General features: G+C 50.3%; 1 protein-coding gene across 2 annotated transcripts; it reads left to right on the top strand.

Annotated features, from left to right (window-relative positions):
• Positions 1-1,075: 1,075 nt before the first annotated feature.
• Positions 1,076-27,527, top strand: GDPD1 (glycerophosphodiester phosphodiesterase domain containing 1). 2 transcript variants are annotated; one of them, XM_061562020.1, is made up of 11 exons: positions 2,037-2,146; positions 5,165-6,139; positions 6,469-6,511; positions 8,814-8,949; positions 13,294-13,339; positions 18,390-18,511; positions 19,453-19,542; positions 19,722-19,855; positions 22,172-22,231; positions 22,557-22,608; positions 23,240-27,527. In XM_061562020.1, the coding sequence occupies exons 3-11, from the start codon at positions 6,495-6,497 to the stop codon at positions 23,369-23,371; spliced, it is 789 nt and encodes a 262-aa protein (XP_061418004.1). In that variant the 5' UTR covers positions 2,037-2,146; positions 5,165-6,139; positions 6,469-6,494; the 3' UTR covers positions 23,372-27,527. The 2 variants fall into 2 exon arrangements, with proteins under 2 accessions (XP_061418003.1, XP_061418004.1); XM_061562019.1 differs by lacking the exon at positions 5,165-6,139 and having other exon boundaries at positions 1,076-2,146.

Raw genomic sequence — 27,527 nt, forward strand, 5'->3', positions numbered from 1 at the left:
CTACACTACCCCACTATGCACTACAATTCCTGCACTACCACAACATGCACTACCATTTCAACACTATCACAAAAATGCACTTCCATGTCTGCACTACCACAAGATGCACCAACACCTTCTTGCACCCCCCCCTTCCCCGCACTACCGCATGCTGGTGCTGAATGAATAATTTTAAAATAAAATAGCCACCCCCCAACTCTCCCCATCCCTCCATCACAACAATGATGAGGCTGGAGCAGCTTGCACAGCGCAGTGCGTTAGCGAGGTATACAAAGGCCGCACGGATTGCTGCTCCATTAGCTCGTGGTGACGAATGAATAATAATCAATTCATAATAATAATTATAATAATACTATTATTCTAATATTATTCATTCATAATAATTATTATAATAAAATGTTAATAATTACTATGAATGAATAATAATGATATAATGAATAATTATTAATATTTTTTCTAATATTATTCATTCATAATAATTATTGATAATAATTAATAATTTTTGATAATAATAATTATTAATGATGATTATGAATGAATAATTAAATAATGTTTAATTACTTACATTTGTCTCTAATATTTTTCATTTATAATAGTTATTATTAATGATTTAATGAATTAATAATAATTATATAATGAATAATACTTTAATTTTTTCTAATATTATTCATTTATAATAATTATAAAAAATATTAATAATTATTATGAATGAATTATAATTATTATGAATTAATTCATTCGGGCAGAGCGAGTACTCGACGGCCGATTTGGCGAGCCCGGGCGAGTGCTAAATGAATGAATCAGACAAAGCAATGAGCGGCGAGGGCTTTCCTCGCGAACGACTGGAAGAATGATGTAATAATAACAAAACGAATGACTTCATTGATGAACAATTCTGCGACCAGTAGAATTACTTAACAAAAATAACAAAAAAATATAAAATTACCGAATGAACGTTCGAATAATTAAGCGCGTCGGTAAATGAACGACCTTGAGAACGAACGAACGAACGAATGAAATCAACTGAATGAGTGCTGTGTGACGTATGCAGTGACGCGCACCCAAACGCGGAAGCGGCCGGCGGTGACATCCTCCTGTAAACACGAGGAGCCGGCTCCTCCGCCTTCTCCACCACCACCTCCACCACCTCCTCCACCACCTCCTCTGTCTCCATCACCACCTCCACCACCTCCTCCTCTGTCTCCACCACCTCCGTCTCCTCCGTCTCCATCGCCACCACCACCTCTTCACATAGCCACAGTAACACCACCACCTCCACCTCTTCACATAGCCACAGCAACAACTCCACCTCCACCACCATCACGTTATCTCATAGCCACAGTAACAACGCCACCGCTAACCACCTCATCCTTCTCACGTAGCCACACCACCACCACCACCCACCACCCACTACGTTATAGGCACCGCCACCACTCCTCTACATTCACTCCCAGCTTCATCCAATAAAGACGACATCAACACTGCCGCCGCCGTCGTAGCCGTCACCCCACTGCAACAACAATACGACTCACCACCACCACCACCAACCAAACACCACCACCCACCACCACCTCTTCACATAGCCACAGTAACAACGCCACCGCTAACCACCTCATCCTTCTCACGTAGCCACACCACCACCCACCACCACCCACCACCACCACCCACCACAAACAACCTCCACCACCACCACCACCCACCACAAACAACCTCCACCACCACCCACCACCACTCACCACCACCATCCACCACCACCCACCACAACCAACCTCCACCACCACCACCACCCACCACCACCCACCACCACCACCCACCACAACCAACCTCCACCACCACCACCACCCACCACAAACAACCTCCACCAACCTCCACCACCACCCACCACCACCCACCACCACTCACCACCACCATCCACCACCATCCACCACCATCCACCACCCACCACCATCACAAAACAACAAACACCACCACCAACCACCACCAAACACATCAGCATCATCGTCAGCAGCGATGTCCACCGCGGTGGTGGTGCTGTCGGCGCTGGGCGGCTACGTGCTCACGTCCGCGCTGCTGCTGCGGCTGCCGGGGCTGCTGCACCAGAGGAAGAGGCCGCGATTCACGTGCAGACACATCTCGCACAGGGGCGGTGAGTGAGATGTCTCCTCGCTACATCTCACTCGCATCTCACTCGCTCCATCTCACTCGCACATCACTCTCATCTCGCACAGGGGCGGTGAGTGAGATGTCTCCTCGCTACATCTCTCTCGCTACATCTCACTCGCATCTCACTCGCTCCATCTCACTCTCACATCACTCTCATCTCGCACAGGGGCGGTGGGTGAGATGTCTCCTCGCTACATCTCTCTCTCATCTCACGCTCATTTCACTCTCATCTCGTACATCTCTCTCGCTCCATCTCTCTCTCATCTCTCTCCCTCTCATCTCACTCACTCCATCTCACTCTCATCTCCCTCTCATCTCACTCACTCCCATCTCACTCTCATCTCACTCTCATCTCACTCACTCTCATCTCTCTCACTCTCATCTCTCTCCCTCTCATCTCCCTCACTCCATCTCACTCTCATCTCACTCTCATCTCTCTCACTCTCATCTCTCTCACTCTCATCTCTCTCCCTCTCATCTCCCTCACTCCATCTCCCCATCATCTCACTCTCATCTCTCATCTCACTCTCATCTCGCACAGGGGCGGTGAGATGTCTCCTTGCTCCATCTCACTCCATCTCTCTCGCTCCATCTCACTCTCATCTCACGCTCATCTCACTCCATCTCTCTCGCTCCATCTCACTCTCATCTCACGCTCATCTCACTCCATCTCCCTCTCATCTCCCTCACTCCCTCTCACTCCATCTCTCTCACTCCATCTCCCCTCATCTCTCTCGTCTCCCACAGAAGCGGTGATGTGCTTCCTCGCTCCATCTCCCTCTCATCTTTCTCACTCCATCACCCCTTCATCTCTCATTTCTGCCATCTCCCACAGAGGCGGTGATGTGCTTCCTCACTCCATCTCTCTCACTCACGTCTCTCATCTCCCACGGGAGTGGTGAGATTCTAATACTGTCTGCAATTGCCGTTTTGTGTGTGTCCAGCGAGACACGGTTTTGCCGTGCGATTCTTGCTCGCTTGTGCGGTTTCAGAATCATTGCGGAGTCTCTTTTTGTTTTTCCATTGAAGAAAATCGCTTCGGAATATATCTGTCGAGGAACAAACATTGCCGGCTTGCGACGCTCCGGTTCCAACCAAAGTGTATACACTTATACGGCGCAGACTATGATGGAACACGATCGTTGAAATGTCAGCTTCGCCTCCTAGCGCCACGGTGGCTAGGAGATGTCAACTACCTCGCCCGGTGTGCAGGAGGTCGTGAGTTCGATGCCCAACCCCTGACCCCTGCTGCTGCTGTATATTTGGAGTTTTCTGTGTCTCTCTCTCATTCTCTCCCCCCGTGGTCGCGTGGATTTTTCTTCTCCGGGTCCTTCGGGTTTTCCCTCCACATTTAGAATCAACGTGCATTTAGATTATTTGGCAGATATAAATATTCCACATGATACGCCACCTAATTGTGTCTCCTCCCACTATTGGAATAAGTTCCACTGCAACCGCCTCATAAATTGTGGAATATGAATCAATTTAAAACGAAACTATTCTTTATTTCACCAGGTAAGGCCCACCTAGCTAAAGAGCTATTTTTAAATCCTTTATATTAAGTTCGCTTGCTTGCTTGCTTGCGCGCTTACGACCGTGCAAATCTTTCGGTCGTTTTTTAACCCACTTCCCGTGATCCAATCGAGCTGACATTTTGCACACAGACTCGTTGTGCGTGACAATTTCTTTTCGTGAAAACATTTTCCCAAAATTTTACACTTTTTAGGAATTTTTTTTAAATATTTAATTACCAATTGCTTAATGGTGGCAGGCAATCATCTGACCCATAGGTGGCAGCCATCTCAAGCCAGAGGACGAGAGGACTCTAGCCGCCACGCATATAAAGGATTTATAGTGAAAAACTTTGTTTTTACGGGTTAATTTTTTGAGATCCGACCTGGCCACAAATGATAGCACAACGAAGTGGCTTATCACGTGGAAGTTGACAGCAGCCAAATACTCTAAGCCCATGTTTCTGAGTGTGGAGGAAAAAACCGGAGGACCCGGAGAAGAAAAATCCACGCGCCCACGGGAAGAACACGCAAACTCCAAATATACAGGCGTCGAGATCGAACCCACGATCTCCTGCATACTAGGGGAGGTAGTTGACATATTGCTACGGTGGAAGAAGACCCACCAGATGATCCAACAGAACACACACGATCTGACGAGACTTTCTGGACAAATAATTTTTTATACGTTGCCGAACAAGTAACGCTCCAATGGCTGGATTATTTTGTCTTTGGTGGAATCTGGATTACGACCAATGTGTTTTATCTTATGGTTTCACACTGTTAATTTACCTCTTGTTCTGTAGTGTTTCCCCGTGAATTAATATTAACGAGAGCGAGAGTAGATTGATTCCCACTGCTCCGAACAGGACTTCTTTGATGGTGGAGAAATTTTGCCTCCAAATGTTTTATCGCGTTGAGAGGGGGTTGATCTCTGTGGTAACTGGAAGACACAGCACCAGCTAAACGCCACTTCGTGTGCACGCGCGTGTGTGTGTGTAAAGCGATATGAGTGTAATCGATCGCTCACAGCACTTTCCCCAAGAAGTCTGTTACGGTTGTACGTGGGGATATTTGTCTTTTGGGGTAATTCCTCTATCGCACCTTAATGGAGTCACGAAGGGCAACGTGACCTTTCAGCGGTCCCCCTCTTATCACCGCGTGCGGCTGACGTGCAAACGTCGGTTTAAATTGGAGCTTCGTGCACACGCTCCGCGAATGTTCCCCGCGAGTGCTGGAGAGAGATCGTTGCGAGTTTGGCCCTCGTGCCGAAAGTCTCGTGTTGGATTTCAGCACCGCCGTCATCATCATAATTATTTTGTTGTTGTATCCTCTCCGCTGTATTTTCGGGTCATGCTTCCGCGCGTTGTTGTTGTTCGGCACGATGTCCGACGTTTCGCTTCACGTGCTGCTGGGAGTTTCCTCCTCGGGAACTGATAGAATGAAGAATTTTCTCCCCCCCCCCCCCAACTCCCTCTTCCCGCCACCAGCACGGCACGTGGAATGGAACGTCGGACAAACGTCACACGACCCAAGAGAGATAATTCACATTTTGTATAATCATCTTCGTCACCATCATTGACGTCGGCCTACAATATGAACGGGTCGTATATAATTGGCCATGGTCTATCCACTGCTGGATATAGGACTCCCCAAATCCGGTGGCGTACCTCGCAGTCCTGTGGAGAATTATGGGATTAATGGGATTTGCTACACACAGTGTGTCTCGCTAACTCCACAAAAGCACGCTTCGTTATAAATAACAACAAGAACAATGTTCTTTCCCAAAGTGGAATATTAATTCGCACAGGTATGAGTATCAGCTTCTGAATTGGAGATCCAAATGTGGTCGGATGAGATGGGGAAATGCATCAAATACGTGTGATACAGAAACATGTGACACAGCCGATGCGTAAAAAAACACATTTTTGTAAAAAAAAATATGAATGGTTTCTGCCGAATGTTGACGCAGATTTAGGTTTACGTCCACATTTTGTGGTGGCAAGACGTTAACTACCTCGCCTGGTTAGCAGGAGGTTGTGGGTTCGATCCCGACCCTGATGCCTGCTGTATATTTGGAGTTTTCATGTCCTCCTCGTGATCACGTGGATTTTTCTCCGGGTCCTCCGGTTTTTCCCACCACATTTATTTAGAATCAACATGTGTTTAGAGTATTTGGCTGCGATCACTTTCCACGTGATAAGCCATTTCGTTGAGCTATCATTTGTGGCCAGATCCATTCTAAAAAAAAGAGCTATATAACTCTGGGCCTTTCCTGGTAAAATAAAAATCTAATAGTTTGAATACTTTTAATACAGGAGAGTGAACAATGGGGATTTTCCTGAGCTCCATTCCCTTTTCGAACTGGCACTTGCCAGTACAGTATTGGTGAAGTATGGTCAAGCATCCCCCATGATGGAAGAGGCCAACAGAGTGACAGCCAAGGGGAGGGAGTGGCGCCTGAGGTGAGGATGTCCCTTTACAGAGATGGAGCGATGAAATCGGCTGCTGTGCAGATTGCAGGGCGCAGGACTGCGAGAGACGGTGCCTTGCTTGTTTGGGAGGTCCTTATCCACAAGTGGATTGACCAATGCTGATGCTGATGATGGAAAGATGCAGGGAGGACAATGTCTAGCAGCAGTGGATCGATAAAGTTGCTGTACATTATAACGGTTTTTACACGTTTAAAATAAAGCGCAGAATCTTGTTATAAATGGTGACGGTGCTATTTTGGTGTGTGCTGTGTTTATATGGAAAATGTTATTAAAATTACGTTTGTTTTATTCTCGTTTAGGAGCCGGAGAGAATTTAGAAAACACCATGACAGCGTTCAAGCAGTGAGTGTTTCTTCTCCTCAACGATTTTGCTCAGGGAGGCTAAGACGCAGCGTCATTATACACAGATGAAGACAGAGCCCCCGTACAGCCTGTTCAGGCTATGCCGAAGATCTTTGAGGATAAGTCGACCTAGCGGAGGCCCAGGACCGGTTCAGATAATCGTCACTGGTGTTGGCCATGAGCGGGAATCGAACTTGGGTCGCTGGGTTCGTAGTGCTGCGCGCTGACCGCTCCACCACCGCTCCCCACACACGCAGCCACAACACTTTTATTGGTCTTCAAAATCTCTCGTTAAAACAATGTTTTCGCTACTAATCCCAAAGTCAACTCCTCTTCCCTCTCATTTCACTCTACTCCCCTCCATGTATTCTCCTACCTCTCCATGCACGCTCCTATCTATCCCTTCCCATCTCACTACCCTCCACGCACTGTCTGGCCTAGCAACCTCTGAACCCGGCGACGCCACGGCTAACACCGGTGGCGAGTAATGTCAAAACCTCTTCCAACTCACACCGAACGAAGCGGTAAAGCACCGAGATGTATTGTTATTATTGCAGTAACTAAGTCTGTACGACCTCACAGGGCATCGGTAGCGAGATTAGTGGTGGTGCTAGACTTTGGAATGCGCGTCACCTGGCTCTACTGCTGATGAGGTGTCATGCAATCTGGTTTATGGCAATTAATTGGGTGTGTACAGCTTTCTATATCAACTGGTTAGCATTAAATGTTTTTTTTAGCCTGCAGTGAGGTTAATTATGCACCTTGGCAACTGTTTCCATCTTTATGACATGCCAACATGGCACCGGACCAACTCTTGTGTAGGTGTTACTGGTGGGACGTGGGTGGCGCTGTGGGTGGCTCTGGTGGGGCGTGGGTTACACTGGTGGGACGCGGATGGGACGTGGGTGTGATCTGGCCACCGTGATTAAGCGGCAGTCTCGTCATTCAATCCCAGGAAATCTCTACAGTTGCACGAGGCACGGGCGCTACGGCGAAACCCTCGGTCCCTCCGTGTTAGTCATTGCATTGGAGGTTAGGTTACCGGGTAGGACAAGATTAGGCAAAAGGGGAGAGCTGGCGTACAGAGCGTCTCTGTTCTCGGAGAAAGCCAGCCCTCTGCTCAAGATTTAATTGAAACATAAAATCCCCAATTAACGTGGGGGTGGTGGTCACGTGACTAATTTTGTTTGATGGGTGAAAACCCAAACATACTTACAGCTATAGTGTGGATGTATGTGGCATGCTGCCAACTCTTGCTCCCTGTGAACCTATTGCCCTAATAATACACGCAGAGCCTGCACAACTGTCTGGGCTCTATAATTGTCTTTGGGTCTTGAGATTGCATCTTAGATTTCTCATCTGGAGTTGTGCTCATGTGCCACACATATCTGTGACGTCTGTTTTCTTGCTGCGTGTGCTGCACAAGTTATTTGCGCGCGCTGTCTGCTGCATTCATGCCGTGTGCATGTTGCGTGTTGTGTGCTTACTGTGTGTGTCTGCGCGTGCGTGCTGTGTGTGTGTGGTTGTTGCGCCCGAGTTCGATTCCCGCTCACGGCCAACACCAGTGACGATTATCTGAACCGGTCTTGGGCCTCCCCTAGGTCGACTCGGCCTCAAATGAGTACCCGGTGCGGTGTGTAAACATCGCCACTAGGGAGACAAAGGCGGCCGGGCATGGTGTTGGCCACCCACCCCCTCGTGTGCTGTGCTGGCCTTCATAGGCGCTCGCTGCATGTGCGTTCATGTTGTGTGTGCGCGAGCGTGTGCACTTGCGCCAATTGAGAAATTCACACGCGTGCCACGTGTCTGCCCGAGTGCAATTTCATGCCGTGTGAGTGATCGCATGCCACTTATGTGCAATTGTGAGTGTGCTTTTCTGAGTATGCGATTGTGTATGCAACTTTGTATACGCCGTGTGTATGCTTTTTTGCAGTAGCAAATGTGCGATTGCGTGCCACATATGCGTTTGTGTGTGTGTCCGTGCGCGATTGTGTGTGTGTGTTTGTTTGGCACCAATATTGTGGAACAGCTTACTCAGAAATAGTGTTAATTAATCCATGCATGTGACATACGTGCCACGTGTACGGTTGTGTGTGTGATTGCGTGCCACCTGCATGTCACGTGCGTGAGACACGTGTACGGTTTTGTTTGTGTGCGCGCAAATGTGTGCCACGTGTGTGCGGCTGTGCGTATCGTGCCGGCCTTCATAGGCGCTTACTCGCAAACAGCACTTGACCCAACAGTCTGTTAATGCTATACTGGGGATCTTTGTCTTTGCTTGCGTGTGCCCTGTGCGCGTTAGCGCGGTGGCGCTGGGCACGGACATGCTGGAGCTCGACTGTCACCTGACCCAGGACGACGAGGTGGTGGTCGTCCATGACCAGCGCCTCAAGCGTCTCTGCGGTTTGGACGCCAAAATCTCCGACCTCCGTTACGCCGTGAGCACTGCCTACATTTCATAGACCTTACAAGTTGTTTGTTGCGTTTTTCATCTGCGCGTTGCTTCGTCGTGTTCTTTGGTGAAGGTGGGGGGAGGGGGCGAGGGTGGGATCAGGGCAGATGAAGGGAAGGGGGGCCCCCATGTCAGAGCGCGACTTGACAAACCCCGTTGTTTCTGCAAAGTTTTTTGAAAACATCAAATATTGTTGTTCTGCTGTCTTTGTACCCGATCTGGTCTTGTTCTCTGAAACAAAGCAAACATTTGGGGTGTCCCGTAATTCAGGGCCACCCTGTGTTCGCAACGTAGATATATTTGTGTATCTTGAGATTCTTTAGCATCGTACGTAGCCAACCGTGCTAATCGGAGGTGCGGGGGAAGGACAACAAACTTAAATACGAAAAGCAGTTATAAGGAAATTCGTTTTCAATTTCGATAAAAAAAATGCAAAGCTCCAGTGGCTTCCTAATATCGGAAGGAAGAGCGTTCCAGACGGCCTCAGAAGCGCATCTGAAAGCGTGCGATACGGTGATCGTCTTTGTTCGATGGCCAGCAGCCAAAAGTTGGTGCATGTTGAACTTCTTTCGCACCGTACGTAGCCAATCGTGCTAATCGTAGGTGCGGGGGAAGGACAACAAACTAAATACAAAAGTAGTTCTTAAGAAATTAGGTTTCAATTTCGGTGATAGAATGCAAAGTTCCAGTGGCTTCCTAATATTGGAAGGAAGAGTGTTCCAGACGGCCGCAGAAGCGCATCTGGAAGCACGCGATACAGTGACCGTCCTTGTTCGGAGAAAGCGGGTGGCCGGCCCGTCGGCCCGTGGTCCTGGTGCCCTGCCCGTGACCTAACGCTGAGGCTACGGCATTGCTGACCTATTGCTGACCCATTGCTTTGTAAGCGAGTGAAGGTTTGACTTCGAACCAAACACACGGTCGCGTCTACGACGACACCGGCAGCGACGTGTACGCCACCAAACGTGTACTGTCCCATCGTCATCATGCGGGGTCGTGGGGGGGGCTGGTAATCGTCATTTGGTGAAGGCAAGGAGCATAGACACGGGGGGTACGGGAGTACAGTACAAGAATCCCTCGTTCAGCGCGGCAGATGATGCGTTCCTGAAATGTGCCACGTCAAGCGAGGAATTACCGTATTTTCCCGCATATAACCCGCGGGGTAGACCACTTTTTACAAACAAAACAAGACCCTGCGGGGTATATGGAGGTGCAGGCTATCTGAAATTTGTTTTACACAAAACGCTATTTTTGCGGGGTATATGCGTCTGCGGGTTATATGCGGGAAAATACGGTACTGTATATATGCATATATTACAGGGCATAAATAATTTTTAAAAATTAATATTGAACCACATTTGCACTATAAAATCAGCCTGCAGCCATCCCCTGGTGGTACAAAGAGACTGAGATGAGGGTATGCCGTCACATTACTGTATAACTCCGCGTACTGTATCGCTGTACCACTCGGTCACGCAGCTCAAGAAAGTAGTTGGTCGTCGACCGCTCAGAAAGCCGCGTTAGAACGGCGCGCGTTCCACATTGCGCGGAAAGTGTTCCCGGGTAGAAGAAACCGTGTTGTTGCGAAAACGCGTCATACGACAACGCGAGGAATTTCCGCACAAGCTGCTTCGCAGAGCTGCTCGGAGCTGCTTGGCATCTGAAATTCTGATGGGAGCAGGTGCATTCGGGGTGGTTGGCTCATAATGAAATTCGGCGCGTAGCACAGCAGCTCAAGGGGATACGAAGGGGGGATGCGGTTCTGTCGGGGCAACAGAATTGGGGGCGAGTGTCGGCGCGCAGAAGTTCCGCCGCACGGTTCAAGAGAGGTAGGAAGTGATTCTGTCCTGTCATTTTCCGCAAGTCAACAGAAATGGACATTTCTTCACCTTGTGGTTTTTCTGTGTATCACAAGTTGGGAAATTAGTGGTGGTGAAATCTCAGTCCCCATCCGTTGGTGGAGCGGTGGTGCTGCGGTTAGCTTACCGCGCTACGAATCCAGCCACGGCTAACAGACCTCAGATTTCCTTTCCAATGTGCGTGTCATTGACCGCTCTGTTTTGCAGACTTTAAGTTCTACATGTGTTCGGTTGTTGTTGTATATGCAATGGCTTATTTTAGCCTCGTAAATTGTTTGTTCTGGTTGTACTTTGTTGATGCACGGACCCTGCCATTCAGAATTTGACTTGTTTTGATTTATGGATTGTTTGTTTTGTGTGCTGTAACCAGGTTTCTTTAACCAGTTCCGCCATCGAACATGAGTATTTGTTACCCAATGAACTTTACCCGGGGCCGCAATAAAATGTACCTAACCCTGGACAGCAGCAGTGGCGCATGATATCCGAACCTGTGCCCCACCCCTCAACACTCGTTAGCCGATCCGGATTGGCCGGCTTGGTGAAGTATGGCCGAGAAGTCTCCCGTGACTGAAAGGCGTGGGGGGAGGCCTTTGTCCGTGCGGTGGATTGATATTTATTTTATGCACTTTTAAAATCTAGATTGGGTGGTTTTTCAGACACATACCTGTGTGGGCGCTTGGAGGTGATGAGGAGGGAGAGGCGGGGAGGGGGGGTAGAGCGGGTGGTAGGCCGAGGTGGATCTCGTAAAATAGTTTATATCGCCAATTCGGTGGTTATAAAAACTCGAATTACTGACGTTAACGAATCGTTCATTATCGTAAGCCATGGTCCATCCGCTGCTGGATGAAAGCTTTCTCAAGTTGCCGCCGTTCTAGAATGAAAACTCGTTTCTTTAGAACTGCTTTTTGTGTTTAGATTGCGGTCCTTCCCCTCTCCGCACCTCCGATGAGCACGGTTGGCCACGTACGGTACGAAAGAAGTTCAAAATATGTATGTAGTGACTGACTCAGAGACACTAAGAGTAGGAGGCACTCTGTTTATTAAAACGGCCTTAACAGTTCACACTTGGTAACTGCGGTTCCCAGTCAAGACAGCTGGTAGACTGCCTGACTGGCGACGCCGAGATGGTGAATACTCCGGCAGCAGCACGACGGGACCCCCCCACTCCACACGACAGCCCCGAGCTCCCCTCCCGGGGCCCCTCTTTTACTGTCAACGCGGCCTGGCTCCGCCCCCGGCCACGCCCCCTTCTGGAACCTACTAGCCGGTTCTCGATGTGATCCTTCCGTGACCTTTCCCCCCTAGATCCCCCTCTGGTCTATCACGTGACCTGCTGTCAGGCAGGGCTGCTGTAAGCTGCAGATCCTCTTCCCTGCCAGCAGGCAGCGCTGTGCTGCTACGTGACCGATTCTATGTCACTACACACACATACATACGTCCGTATGTGTGCAGCTCATTTAAAAAAGAAAAGCAAATCGCATCACTGCTGGATGAGGATCTCACTGAGCCAGCCCCAGTCGTGGAGGTTATCCGAACATACTTCAGCATGCTGGACAGTGCGAGTCGGTGAAGATGGGGAGCATAGACGTGAGCATAGCACAGTACAACAACGTCCGTGGCTGTGCTGCTCACTCTTACTACTTATTATTATTGGCACTACGATGGTTGGCAAACTGGACAATAGTGAGAAAGAGAAATCCCCCCCCCCCTTGCCATGTCTACTCAGCGGCATGAATAGATGTACCACAGGTAGTCAATCGGCAGGTGGTGGGGTAGAGTGTGGGTGTTCCCAGCCCTTCCAAGACACTTGACCCGCGTGGAAGAACCCTCTCGGGAGATTTTTGCCTCTCGTGGAGGGGGTAGACTTCCCTCTGTCGTGGAGGCCCTTGTGCCAGCAGTGACGTGAGCAAGCAATTGCAGGGCTGCGCCCTTAACCTTTATTGCTCGAGACTTGGCGAGAATTACCGAGGCGCAGGGGAGTGAAACGAAGATGAGTCTGAGGTTGAACCCTGATCCCACTGTGCTAGGCGCAGTGGCGGCGCGCGGGAGGATGCTAGGGAGCAGCAAGGTCCATGGGGAGGCTGTGACGATCTCTTGCACGGGACTCGCGGTTGATTAGGCCATGCCCACGTTGGAGTCACTCTAAATAAATGAAGCCGTAAATTGAGACCTGCGTTTTACGTGACGCACTTGTATAAACGGCCTCTCGCGCGGCGTTGTGTAATTGCTCAATTTTGACGGCGTAGTCAACTTTTTTGGAATGGACCGTCAAAGGGGCGCAATTTTAGGATTGTTATTTTAGGATTGTGTGCGGTCGCGAATGACTGTGATTGTGCGCACACGCGTGTTTGCGTGCACACGCGCGCGGTCACGCGTGTGTTTGCGTGAATGCGTGTTGTTCACACTGGTTCGCAGTTGCATGTTTTGCCCCCGCTCATCTCCCCGTGTCTCTTCTCGCCTCTCCGTATGTCTAGGACCTGCCTTGCTACCACTCCAGCCTTGACGTCACCTTCCAACCAAGTAAGAAGCCGGCATCTTGGCTGCAGACTGGGCTTAATTCATAAATGTTTTTCTGGGGTTGCTGCTCGACGCGTGCAAGGAGGCACGTGTATGTATGTTGAAATTCTTTCGCGCTGTACGTAGCCAACCGTGCTAATAGGAGATGCGGGTGAAGGACATCAAAATAAACACATAAACAAGTATAACCCGTAAAAACAAAGTTTTTCACTATAAATCCTTTATATGCGTGGCGGCTAGAGTCCTCTCGTCCTCTGGCTTGAGATGGCTGCCACCTATGGGTCGGATGATTGCATTGCACCATTAAGCAAATTGGTAACTAAATATAATATTTTTGTCCTAAAAAGTGTAACATTTTGGAAAACATTTTTCACGAACATTAATTGTCACGCACAACGAGTCTGTGTGGAAAATGTCAGCTCGATTGGATCACGGGAAGTGGGTTAAAAAACGACCGAAAAATTTGCACGGTCCTAAGCAAGCAAGCGAACTTAATATAAAGGATTTTAAAAAAACGTGCCTGGTAGCCACGGCCGCTCGCGAAAAGCGCAGTGGCTCAGTGGCGGTTACTTGTTCCAAGCAAAAGCTTAGGGGCCATTACGCAGCTGAAGGGGCGCCCCAGACATTCTAAGTCTAATTGAAGTGTGAAACTAATCAACGTAAAAACAATCAAATGAATCTCTCCTTATTCTTGCGATCTCACTTCATTGTCCGTTTTTGCATTTGTTTCACCTCGCTTGCATCGTCGTCTCTCGTTTCATGAGATTTTAATAAGTTGAAGGCGGCGGGGGTGACGGGAGGGGGGAGAGACTCACCGATGCCCGACCCCGTCGTGGTTTGCGCCCTGTTGCGTAAACGGATGCGAGCGGCATCTGTTTTTTATGCTCTTAGGTTTTTTCGGTAAATTCACGTAGGTAAAAAATAAATAATAATAAAAAAATAGTAGAAATAAAATTATAAATCACGACGTTTTGGAGACAACACAAGTCTCCGTCATCAGGTGGGACCGTCACAGCTAGATTTACTGTATCAAGCGAGGCCAAAATTCCAAGAGACAATCTTTTTTTTCCCAGCGGTTTCATCTGCCCCCCCCGCGTGCCCCCATCCCCCGCCCCCCCACCCCCAGCCACCCCACCCCTCCACCCCCAGCCCCGCTCCCGGAGGAGAAGCTGGCTGAAAAGAGTGGCTGTACTGCGGAGATTTCGACACCCACCCCCACCACCCCCCCGGTCGGCAGCGGCATGTCCTCAAACCGGCGTTTGTCGGCGAGGCTCGGGCTGGGGCGGCGGGGCAAGGGGAGTGGTGAACTCTTACAACAACAACAACAGCAGCAAACTGTGGCCCGCCTCGTCCGCGCAGGATGAATTATTGAAAACGCAGTGTCTCCTTTTTCTGTTTAAGCGCTGCGTGCCGGCCGCGCTCGGTAACCAGACTCTGGTGGGAGAGCGGCGCGGTCAAATCGCCGAGCTCATTAAGCTAAACGGTAAAATATGAAGAAAAAAAGTAGTTTTTACCAGGTCAGGCCCACTGAGCTGTACAGCGCTTTTCAGAAGCGACCTGGCCATCGCAAATGATGGCTCGACGAAGTGGCTCGTCGCGTGGAAATTTTGATAGCGGTAGCCAAATACTCTAAACGCGCGATGTTGATTCTAAATGTGGAGGGCAAAACCGGGAGACACGGAGAACATGCAAACTCCAAATATACAGCAGGCGTCAGGGTCAGGATCGAAGCCATAACCTCCTGTATACCAGGCGAGGGAGTTAACATCTCGCCACCGTGGGGGGGCGGGGCTGTGGGGGAGTTGGTTCATTTAAACGGCGACAACGTTCACGTTGGCGTGGAGCGGTGGCGCAGCGGTTGACGCACCGCGCTATGGACTCGGCCGCCCGAGTTCTGCGCTACAAACCCCGGTGAACTGAGTTAATAGGTGCTCGTTAGCAGTGCTCGCCCCCAACAGTCTGGGTTGGCTATACAGGGCACCTTTGTCTTTTGTGTATTGGTGTGTTAAGTGAGGGATGGGGGGGGTCCTGGGGTGGTGCAATGGTTAGCGAACCGTGCTATGAACCTGTCAACCTGAGTTCGATTCCCAGCCATGGCTAACATCGGTTGAGAGTGATATCGAAACCGGTCCTGGACTTCCCCTCCTTCACCGCCATCCCAAGCTGATAGCCGTGGACGGAGTGTGGTAAACAATCCCCAGGACCGACACCAGTAAGGGAGAGGCCTTCCTTCAGCGGTCGATTGGCACAGAGCTATTCAAAAACAGCAATCCACAATTACGCACTTGCGCTTGTGCGTGTTTCATTCATCTTTCCGGAAACGGACACTGCCTCTCGGTGCCACGCAGAGTTTAACGGCGGAGGAAATTAAACAGACGCGATTCGTTCGAATCGCCGTTGCTGTCTCTCGTGTTGCCCTGCGTGACGTCTGACGTTTCGCTCCGCGTGAGCTCGGGAGGATGCTGCCACCGCACGAAGCGAACCGAAGGGCATCACCGCGATAGCAACCCCCCTGCCAATGGTCCACGGTGACGAGAGGTTATTTCCCTCGCCTGGTACGCAGGCTTTGATCCCGCGGTGTCTCCCCATAGTCGCGTGGATATTTCTCCTGGTCCTCCGCTTTTTCCCCCTCCGCGTTTAGAATCGGCGTGCGTTTTGAGTTTTTGGCTTGCTGCGATAAATGTCCACACGATGATGAGCCACTTCGTTGAGCTTTCATTTGTGGCCAGGTCGCTTCTGAAAAAGAGCCACACAGCTGAGTGGTGCGGCACAACCACGATGATCCTACGCGCGGTGATCGAGATCGTCGTCGTCGTTATTGGACTTGCGCGAACGCACAGGCCGCCGGGTTATTTTCGGCTCGTGTAGCATGGATCACTGGGGGTTGGTGGGGGGGGGCAGCGAGTTCCAGACTGTGGGGCCAGCGGAGGAGAACCGTCAACGCGTGTGAATCATGCTGACGGCTGCTGTTTCAGTCGTTTCGTATTGAATTACTATCGTAAAAAAACATGTTCTGCACTGCCCATTGTCAATGCCATGTTGGGATAGTTGTCTGATAATACTTCACCATGCTGGTCACCATGGGATGGTGAAACTCGGTGGAGAGCAGCCAGACTGATTCAGATACGGGTGTCATTCGCCACTGATATTTAGCCGTGGCCAGGAATCAAAATCAGGTTTCCGGGTTCATAGCGCAGTGCGCTAACCAAATGCGTCACCACAACCCACCTACTTCTTAGTGTATCGCCATCATCACCGCCTTCATCACCGTCAATAACGATCCATCCACTGCTGGATGAAGTCCTTCACCAGGTCGTCACCGTCTCTCACGGTCTCGCGATGATGCAACGACCCGTCTGGCTCCCCGCACTCGAGCTCGTCAGGGGACATTACGAGTAAAGTGCCGGCATTGCAGATGTCGGCTGTCGTGCTGTTGTACTGTTGTGCTGTCATCGTAGCGGGCGTGCTCACCCTGGCCGACACGCAATAGTGCGTCTGTCATGCGCGGGGGACGCTTCAGCAGAGAGCGGCAGGAGCCGCTCCGATGATTTTACCGCAATCGGGAGAAAACTAACGAGATGACTTTCACAAGACATGTGCTGAATTTGTAGCGAAGGGACGTGTCCGTGAGGTTATCCGCCGAGGAGATGGAGCGATGGGGGGGTGCTGGTGGGGAGGGGGTGTGGGGGGGGTGGGGGATGGATTGGGGGGGGGGGGTCAGTCGTTCCGTGCGCAGGAGCTTGGGTGGACGGATGACTTTGAGGGGTATTCATATTCTTAGGTTTTTTCGGTAAAGTCACGTAGGACTTTGAGGGGTGGTGAGAGGTGACGAGCAGCCGGCCGAGGCCTTCATCCAGCAGTGGGTAGATAAAGGGACTGTAAATTATAATTATACATTGTGAAGTATTTTTCACCCTCCTCCTAAATTTTGCCACCTCGGATTTAAAAAAATGCATTCAAGGCGGTCCGGGGGGGGCACCTCAGAATCAACCGCCCTTGGTTAGCCGCCTTGTTTACCCACCGAAGGAAGACACCTAGGGGACCTGAAACATCTCCCCAGTTTCGATTTAACTCTGCCCTGTTTGATCGCGGTTTGATTCCGGTGCTCGTGGGACGCGCGGTGCCAATTAAGCCGCCGTGCAAACGACACGAAGGACAAAATTAATATCTCGCGGGAACCCTGGAGGTCGTGTTGCGGGAATTCGTCAAAACGCTGCAGGGCTCGGTCGTTACCCCCCCCCCCCTCCCTGTGACCTTCGCGCAGCTCTCCAATCGCCCAATCGCCCTCCCACTCATCATGCCAGTCACATCCCCGTCCACTTTTGTACCTCTGATTAGCACGGTTGGCTACGTACGGTGTTCAACACACATACACACGCCCCCTCTCTAATCGCCACGTTTCACACCGACCCTCCTCCCCCCCCCCTGCCGACCCTCCGTTCAGCACACCCGATGTCACTCCTCTACCCAAACGCTTTGTTCACTATTCCACCTCGGGTTTATCAGGGCTGGTGAGGGCTAATGTCTCTCCCCCCCCCCTCACCCACCCTCTGGTCAACTCCCTGACTCTCGTCATCATTGTAAGCCATGGCCGGCCCGACCCACCGCAGTCTCTCGCGACCTTGCGATGCAACGATCCACCCAGCCCCTGCTGCACAACAGCTTCCCTCTGATTAGCGCGGTTGGCTACATGCTGTGCGAAAAAAGTACCACATTCATACATAATCCACGTGTTCCTCTTTTTGTCTCTAAGTGTAATTCCTTCTAATTAAAATCATATGACGTCAATCATTGCATCTCTCTCTTATCATCATCATCATCATAAAATAAGTACATTATTATTCGTATAATTCCAAGTGTGCATTTTTCCACGCTTTTCTCCGTGACCGCGATTTTAAACTATGTGTTGTGGCAGGTCGTGCGCACTGAATCATCTCCAATAATCTTACTCGACTACCTTGGTCGGCATTTTCATTGCGATTCATTAATTGAATCTCGCGTGTGTGCGTACGCATGTGTGCGCGTGTGTGTGTTCTCACTCTGTGCCCGACAGAGTGCTGCTGCGTGGGGACAGGAGACACGCGCATCCCGCGCCTTCGGGAGGTGTTCGAGGCCTTCCCCGACACCGTCATCAACGTGGACATCAAAGTGGATGACGACAAACTCATAGACAAGGTGGGCAAGAGAAAAACCCCCCTCCACTACTCCGGCCGTCGCTCAAGCCGCTCGCAATCACACGGACAGGGCGGGGGAGGGCGGGGATGCTTTCCGCGGCTGTCTCGTGGTCAGCACACCGACTGCCCTTGCAACCCAGAGGTCGTCGGTTCAATCTTGCGGCGGCAGGAGGAGACAAGCAACTCGCAGCCATGGCAGGAGGGGTGTACTGGATGTTGTGGGTGTTCCAGGTGTGGGAATATTTTCTCGGTCGCCAACCCAAGACAGACCCGGCTGAAATGAAGCCCCGTTTGCTCATGAACAGTCGATGGCTTCATAAGCAAAGGTTTATGCGACGCGAGGATGCGCGCCAAGGTGCATTTGGTTCGTCCACTGGACCTACAATCCAGAGGTCGCCAGTTCAACCTCCTGATGATGATTGCTTGTGTTGCAGTCCCTTCTACATGACTTTACCGAAAGAACCAAGAATATAAATGGATACATTATTGTATTTGTTACACAGAAGATCCCGTGTAGCCAGTTGCCCAGATATTTTCGGTGGCAATGGCGAGGTCGCGCCTTTTTATTGGGGTGGTGGAGAGGAACTCGGTCAGCGTCCAGCCAGGAAACTGGAGGCATTGATTCTTTAGAATAGTAGTACAATGATATGCAACAAATGCTTTTTGCAGGGCGTATAAAATGTATGGCCCTAGTGTGGCTTTTTGACCATTGCTCAGTGCGGTTTATTGAATGCGCGGAAGCATAGTTTCGGGGAACGTAGAAGTACAGGACAATGGCGAATTCTTCTTCATTGCTGTCTGCTGTTCAACCGCATAGCCTTGTCATCTCTATCCCCCCATAACACCTGTCACTATGGTTATAGACAAAAAAAAAAAACCCAAAAATGTAGAATAATAATAATACACGTTTAAACTTAACGCGACGGTTTCATTTCTTGGCAGGTGTCGGAGCTGATCAGGACGCACAGTCGCGAGTCCCTCACCGTGTGGGGCAACGCGAGCGACGTCGTCATCAGGAAGTGCCACAAAGCGGTGCGCCCTGCCCTCTGACCCTGCGACCCCCGGCGGCCGTGCTGCCCGTTGTGTCCCGTGCGCGGTTGTGTTCGCCGGTTTCATCCCAGCAGGCTTGCCCTGCTAAGCTTCCGAGATCCCACGAGATTGGGCGCCTCCAGTCAGAGTTAATCGCGTCGTTGTGGTTGTCGCTGTCGCAGAACCCGGACGTGGGCATCCTCTTCAGCATGAAGCGCGTGGTCGTGCTGCTGCTGCTCTTCTACACGGGGCTGCTGCCCTTTGTGCCGCTGTCCGAGGGCTTCCTGGAGATCCCCATGCCCTCCATGGTGCTCAGGTGCGACAGGAAATTGCGCGTCGTGAGCGGGGGTCGGCGAGGTCGCGAGCGGGGGTCGGCGAGGTCGCGAGCGGGGGTCGGCGAGGTCGCGAGCGGGGGTCGGCGAGGTCGCGAGCGGGGGTCGGCGAGGTCGCGAGCGGGGGTTGATGAATGTGCCATGTTGTTCCGCACTTAAAAAATCTGACTTCCGAATCGGCGACATACCTCGTCCACCGTGGAGACAGAGAAGGGGAGATCCATTCAGCTCACGAGCATTGCAGCAGTGGATAGAAGATGGCCCGGTGATGGCGATGATGAAAAGTCACGTAGAGAATAAGGCAAATGGAATCCCCTTTGAGCTCAGAGTGATCCAGTGTTGTTTGTTTATTTGTCTCAGACACCGCACCTACATTACGCCTCCCTCTATTCACCGACTTAAAACAAAGCCTCTGGCACTGTCAATCAAGCCTTGGTATTTGTCTTGGAATGCAATCGCTTTCTATGTAAATCCAGTTTGTATTGAGCCACAGGACTTGCATAGACACCCACAGGCTCATACAGAGACTCTTAGACTCACGAAGAGATCCCTCTTCTTCCATATGCCTATGTTAATAAATACACCCACGGTTTCTGCGCAGCGTCTTCAGATTGCTGCCTTACGGAGGGGTTACGTAATCCGCATTGTATTGTGCATGGGCCTCCGTGTGAGTCGAGCTAACGTTACTCTGCAAGTACGTGGGGATCTGCCTGTGCCATATTTTCCTATTTCTCTGATTGACTGCCCGTTTCTCTCCCGTGAAACAGATCAGTTTCAGAATCTTTATTTAGACTGGAAGAATCCGAAGAGCCACAAAGCTCTTTTTCACCGATACCCAGTAAATTACCCCGTTCCCCAAAATCGCCGCTTTCGCCGCCACCCTCCCAACGGCAAATGGCATCTGGAGATGCGGTCACGTTTGCGGGGGGTTATGCAACTCCACGTTGCGTTATATAATTGTGTCGGTAAGCGCAAGTTGCCACCGCGTGCGTGGCGCGGCGTCGTGGAGCGTTACGCAAGCGTCGCTGTCGCTGCAGCTCGCCCAACGTTGCGTCACGAGCTGCTGCTCACATGGGAAATGGTGGTTGTTGTTGTTGTTGTCTTGGTGTGGACTGGGACTGTGTTGTTGTCTTGGTGTAGTATAGGACTGTGTAGTTGTTGTTGTCTTGGTGTAGTCTGGGTCTGTGTTGTTGTCTTGGTGTGGTATAGGACTGTGTGGTTGTTATTGTTTTGGTGTGGTCTGGGACTTGTTATTGTTGCCTTGGTGTGGTCTGGGTCTCTGTTGTTGTTGTTGTTGTCTTGGTTTGGTTTAGTACTGTGTGGTTGTTGTTGTCTTGGTGTGGTCTAGGACTGTTGTTATTATTTTGCTGCCTTGCCCCAAGCATGCATTTGGTGTTGACAAATCGGCAGAAATGTATATTTATGTATTGCGACACTCTTTACCTCTCCTCTATATGGCACTCGCATCGTCTTTTTGTATTGTTTGTTAATGCAACTCGCTGACCCCATGCCCCTACTGGACATCTGTGACAAAGAGCTCCAGAGCTCATCGGATTCTTCCAGGACAAATAAAAGATTCAAATTTCGATTCACTATATCGTGAATAAAGTCAAAGGTACTCTTTGATTTTTTCGATAAAAAGTCACGTAGGTAAAAAATAAAATAAAATAAATGAAAACAACCAAATAAAATCACGACGTTTCGGGCGCAACACAAGCGTCCTTCTTCAGGTGCGGACAATGTAGTGAAAGCGCAACCGCTGAAGTGTGTCTTAGAGATGGCTGTGACGAGGAATTACATAGTCGCGGGGGATGGAGGGAGGGGGGGCCATGGTGAGTGTGTGGGCGCACTGTGGACTGGGAGGCAACGATGTGAGGAACGGAGTGGGTGCAACGTACGGAGTTCAAACTGAAGCTTTGTGATGCCGGTGTCGCCCCCGTGACCTCGTGCCCACGCCACGGCTGACCTTGAGCCTCCACTCAGCTGGAGCTCTGGAGAGAGCTGCTCTCCTCTAGCAGGTGTTTAAGGGCCCCCACTGAGCCTCATAGCTCTTTTTCAGAAGCGACCTGGGCCGAAAGTGATAGCTCAACGAAGTTGGCTTGCTACGTGGAAATTTACAGCAGCCGAATACCCTAAACGCGCGTTGTTGATTCTAAATGTGGAGGAGAAAACCGGAGAATAACGGGACAATACCGTTTTGTTTCTATATGCATGCCGTATGTAATCTGCCCACGTAATTATCGACCGCGCTTTGATGACGACGAGCGTGCCGTCCCCCGCCCCCTGTTGCTGTGCCGCAGAATTGCCGACGAAAAGTCGACGTCCAAACTCCACCGCTGGGTGCTGAGGCTCGCGGACCGGTGAGTCTCGTCACCCGGCACACGCAACCTTGACGCCGCGCGACCAGCAGCCCCCGGCCCATCGGCACCAACTGCCACGTCTCCAGCGTTCGCCGACAAACGCTAAACAACGTCGTCCCGACCAGCCCAACCGACCGACGGGCGGCACGTGAAAATATTCCCGTGTTACGCGCTCGCTCGGCCACGGAAGGCGCGCGGGGAGATGCGATCGTGTTGGCGGGAGACATTAAGGGGTTGTTTGGCGGCGCGCACGAGAGGCCTGGTGGCGACGACTCTCTAACCGCTCGCTCGCTCGCTCGCTCGTGTGCTGGCTTTTTCGTTGCAGGATACTGATGAGCAAGATTCTTTTCAAACACCTGGAGCGCAGGGGCATACAGGTGAGGCCGGCGATCGCTTGCAGAAAGCCCACAACCCAACGGGCAAATCGCTTTCACTGCTGCGGAGGTGTTGCCAGCTGTGCTGCAAAGCCCTCCTCCCACGTCTGTTGCCCGTATGACCCAACAACAAACGATACGCACGAAGTTAAATAAGGGTAAATAATCATTGACAGCCCCTCCTTTGTCAATCCACTGCTGGATTAAGGCCCCCCCCCCCGTGCAACGACAAACGCCGTTCGCCGCTTGTCGTTGAAGAGGTTCGTGGTTCAAATCCAGTGGCCTCCCCTGGGTAATAGTGCGCTGCCTGCTTCGAAGTGGACGTTAAAGATCCCGTGACGTAATTCGCAAGAGTCGGCCGTTGCGTGCCGGCGTCATGGTTCCAGGTTGCAAAAGTCGCCCAGAATTCACTCGAATGGGATTATACACAGCATCGTTGCCCTACCCTGCTGCAAAAGCCTGGTAGCAGCCTCCTGAAAAAGAATCATGAGACTCTGTGAGGCTCTCCCGGCTAGTTTAGTGTGTTGTCCTTACCCCCGCCCCTCCGATTAGCATGGTTGGCTACGTATTGGGCGAAAGAAGTTCAGCGTACGTACATTTCGCGCGTACGTAACTCCCGCTACCGCCCCGCCAGGTGTACCTCTGGGTCCTCAACGACGACGAGGACATTGAGCGAGCATTCCGCCTGGGCGCCACGGGGGTCATGACGGACTTCCCCACCAAGCTCAAGCACTTCCTGGAGCAGCATCCCGAGTACTGCAAGTGATTAAGTGGGGGCGGGGGGGCGGTGTGCAGCCTCGTGCCCTCCCTGCCCCCCCCCTCCCGCAACACCCGGTTGGACTCCCAGCTTCACAGGTTGACCGGTGTCAAAAGAGGGAGGGAGTAGGTGGCAGGGAGGTGGAGGGCGGTTCTTACATAGTAGGGCTTAATTCATGTTCTTGTTGTTGTTCCTGTTCACTGAACAATGTTCTCGGTTGCTTGGTTAAGATAGGAGTGGGTGGCACGTGACTGCCAGGATCCACGGCCGTAGTGAGTCGTCGTAATGTTCAATGTGGTGTGCCGGGTGCAGAAATATATTTTTTCCGGATATTGTAGGCTTGCGTAGAGACACACAGACCCATTGAGACCCATAAACACACAAATAGAGACCCCCCCATGTACTCCCTGAGAAGGCCCACAGTCTCACGCAGAGGCTTAATTTCTCACTCGATATTTTCTGTGTCGCTGGTAGACCGGTGGAGGTGGTGGTAACGTGACTCATAGTAACCACAGCCATAGCAAGAGGTGTATTGGATGTGGCGTGCTGGGATGCAGAAATACCTTCTGGCTCGCCGACCCAAACACACCCAGATGATATCCCTCCGATGCGTTTTCCCGGATCGATCCGCGCGTCGTTCGGCACGATGTCCAACACTTTGTTCCACGCGGAACGGATCGTCGGACAGCGCACGGTGCGCCGAACAAAACGCGGAACAACCCGGAGAACACATCGGAGAGCCGGCAGAGCACGACCGGCAAGACCCAGGTGAAACTATGCCCAGGTGCCCGAGCGTCCGTGACCGCTGGTGTTCCGGTGGCCCATGCCGCTCTCCCGTCACGGCCGTCCGTCGTGACGTTAGCACCGTGTGTTGCTTCACGCTCATTATTTATTCGTGCATCCAGCTCGGTAGCGCTGCGTTTTGTCTCGGCCATGGGTCCGAACCGCCTTTTCTTGTAACCGTGGGTGGCGCTGTGCATTTAACGAGTCCTTAATCAAAACCTGATGAGTTGTTTTGAGTCGGTTGTTGATTCCGATTGACCTTTCCTGCCTCGTTTTTACCGTCTTGTTTGTATTGTCATGGGACCTCCTTTGCCAGTACCAAAATATAAGAATAGGTTTTCCCCTTTTTTTCTGGCAACAAAACAGGTCTTAAAATGTGAAAACACCAAACTGAAACCTTTTACAAGGAATCATGTCTGCATTAACCATTGTGGTTAATGCAGACATAATTCCTTGTTTGTATCAAAACTGTCGCGTTACGGGAAGGGGGGGGGGGGGGAGAAAACCACGCAACACAAACACAACCAACGCAAGTATTTTTTAACGAATGTTGCAATTCTGCTTCACGGATTGGAATGGCGGTCGTAAAATGTGCGGTGCGTGTGGGACGGGTATAATGCCACTAGTCAAAGTAATGTATTTGGATGTGATGAAGTACAAACGTCTCGAATTGTATCTGCTGTGTTTCATGACATACTTGAGTGGGGGGGCAGTTGAGTGTCTGCTCGCCCACGATTTGATGCAACGCGTTTACCTGCTGCGAGGTTTTTGAGCGAAAATGAAAACTGACTTTTTTTTACAAAACATGTTTTTAATGTTTTTTAATTTACCCCTGGAAGGATTTTGGGCGACATTTTTTTTCTAATCAGCTGAAGGATTTACGTCGCTTGCCTGTTTGCTTGAACAACAAGAACAAAATAACAGTACATTTCACATCGCGTAGATTTGCTCGGAATTCCTTTCAGTGAACTATTTTGCACAATAGAGATGTCATTACGAATATACGCGTGCGCTCACTCATAGCTTGCACAGGTCGCATAGTAACGAAATGTTGGTGTTTTATTGCGCACAAACATGTAAACGTTTTGGAGATGCAACATGTCCCTTAACCTTCGTTCGGGCGGTTGGTAACCATACTTATGATAACTTCAAGATAGTTTACAAACGCGCGTTTGTGTTTTACGTTTGTGCTTTAATTAAAAAATTAACAACGTAGTGCTCTCATTTTCTTTGGAATGTGTCGCCGTGTTGTAGGGTTAATATAATTATACTTTAATTTTAAAAAGTACACGAGAGGTGTTATTAGTATAAGAGAGAGGTGGTGTCAGTACACGAGAGTGGTGTGTTTATTATTTTGGAAAATTTATTTTGTACAGAACCAAGAGGTTATGTGCTGCTACTGCTGCTCTATGCCTGTAACTTCCCACTGCTGGACAAAGCACTCCCCCCCACCTCCGCCTTATTGTCATCCGTGATTCCTTCTTTTCCCCAGTTGCTTCTGTCTCGGCAGTGACCTCCGAACTCGTTAACCCGGCCAGGTGACTCAAGTCAGAAGGTCGCACGTCCAGTTCGTGCTGGCAGGTTGACTCGGCCCAACGTAACGCCGTGGTCGATTACAATTCCGTACCACTCTGTGGGGGGGGGGGGGGGGGGGGAGTTCAACAGTGATCATCCTATGGATTTATACTTGTCCCCGCCCCCGCCATAGGAATGTGGAATTGGCACCACTGGCTTCGGAGCTGTGAACGAGAGATGAGCACCTCCCTGATGGCTCAATCGAGCGTGGCGTCAGTTTTTACTCTATTCACTTAAAAAAAATAATAAGTTTCGTGATGTGCTCAGTACCACAGTAATGTATTTACCGTGTAACAGGAAACTACCTTCGGATCATCACAATACTGTACAGCAGAACCTGGATATAAGCACACCCCTTCTGAGCTAGGCCATGTGTGCTTATATCTGGCGCCGTGGTCTTGTATCAGAAGTTGCCCTTTGCCCCCCCCCCCCCCCACCAGTGTCATGTGTGTTGCTTATATCAGAGCTGTGCGTTTTACAAGGTGTGCTTTGTCTATTATATATACGTGGCTAATATGTGTTTTCGTATGTTTGTCCAGGTAATTAATCTTAGACCCTCCCCACCAGTGTTAATTCAACGATGAGTCGTCTGAAGGTTTATGATGTGTAGTTTGTGTGAACAGGGTCAGAATTCCATAAAAATGTGTGACCTTTTGATGCGATTATTGAGTTTATTTGCCCCGGTGCTGCTGTGTTTTTTTATCTGATCAACTAATTAAAATAGCATCGCGCCTTATGGCATCCGCATTTCAACATCATCCAGCAGGCAGATATGTGCAGGAGCAAAGATACCCACAAAAAAAACTGAACTAAAATTTTTATTTTACCAGATAAGGCTCACTGAGCTATATAGCTGGGTTTTTTTTCAGAAGCGGCCTGGCCACACACACGGATAGCTTAACGAGAAGTGGCTTATCACGTGGACATTATTTTATAGCAGCCAAATACTCTAAGCGCACGTTGATTCTAAATGTGGAGGGCAAGAACCCTCGAAGGAAATTATTATTATTAGAACATGTTTGCAAATTTAAATTTTAGCACGAGTACGTGCCCCTTATGTAGAACAATGATGCCTTGTAAATGTGTGTCTGTTTTGGTGTTTGGAAATCTTAACAAGCTGTATTTACCCTTTTCATGATAATAAATACTTGGTGAAATTGAGTCCATCGCTGAATTATCATCGTTTAGAACGTGACGGGCTTCTTCCCACTCGTTAAACACAAAGTAATCGTTGGGGCTTCTATACTTGTGTAATGTGAGGCTATATCCGGCTCACTGACGTATCACAACTCGTCATGATGATTGGCTCTGCCGGTCCTGGTCTATAGCCAATGGGGGGGAAGCCTAGGGGCGTGGCCCTGATGTAATGGAAAGGTGACAGCTGTAAGGATTGGTTCTGCTGGCTTTGGCCACAGCCAAAGGGGAGATGAGTCAGGGGCGTGGTCCCGAGAACTTACGAGGGAGCCTGGAATATTCCATGAAGGCTAACCAGGACTGGTGGAAACGTACCACGTGACCCGGGTATTAAATAAGGGTGGAGACGAACGACACGTGGTCAGAAGGGGAACGAAGGGGGCCACGCGGGAGCGGGGCTCCGGGTTGCCATGTGGTAGTGCGTCTCTCTCTCTATCTGTCCCTCTCACGCTGCCTGTCAGCAGCATGAAGGAAAGCTGTAATACAAGTTGAATAAAAGACGGATTCCAGAAGTCGCCTCAATGACCTTTATTACACTTGGTGAATGTCCTTTTGTACAGCTCAGAGGCTGGTGGCGTGAGAATAAAAGGACTCGTTCCAACGCCTTGTCACA

The sequence above is a fragment of the Lethenteron reissneri genome, chromosome 28, assembly GCF_015708825.2.
Source record: "Lethenteron reissneri isolate LAM-NWPU_2019-01 chromosome 28, ASM1570882v1, whole genome shotgun sequence".
Classification (NCBI taxonomy): domain Eukaryota; kingdom Metazoa; phylum Chordata; class Hyperoartia; order Petromyzontiformes; family Petromyzontidae; genus Lethenteron; species Lethenteron reissneri.

What these genes read in the sequence shown, in the direction of transcription:
- GDPD1 (XM_061562019.1), top strand. Translation starts at nt 2,011, where the DNA reads ATGTCCACCGCGGTGGTGGTGCTGTCGGCGCTGGGCGGCTACGTGCTC. An exon ending in ACCATGACAGCGTTCAAGCA is followed by an intron (nt 6,512 to 8,813) that starts GTGAGTGTTTCT and finishes TGTGCGCGTTAG; the next exon opens with CGCGGTGGCGCTGGGCACGG. An exon ending in TCTCCGACCTCCGTTACGCC is followed by an intron (nt 8,950 to 13,293) that starts GTGAGCACTGCC and finishes CCGTATGTCTAG; the next exon opens with GACCTGCCTTGCTACCACTC.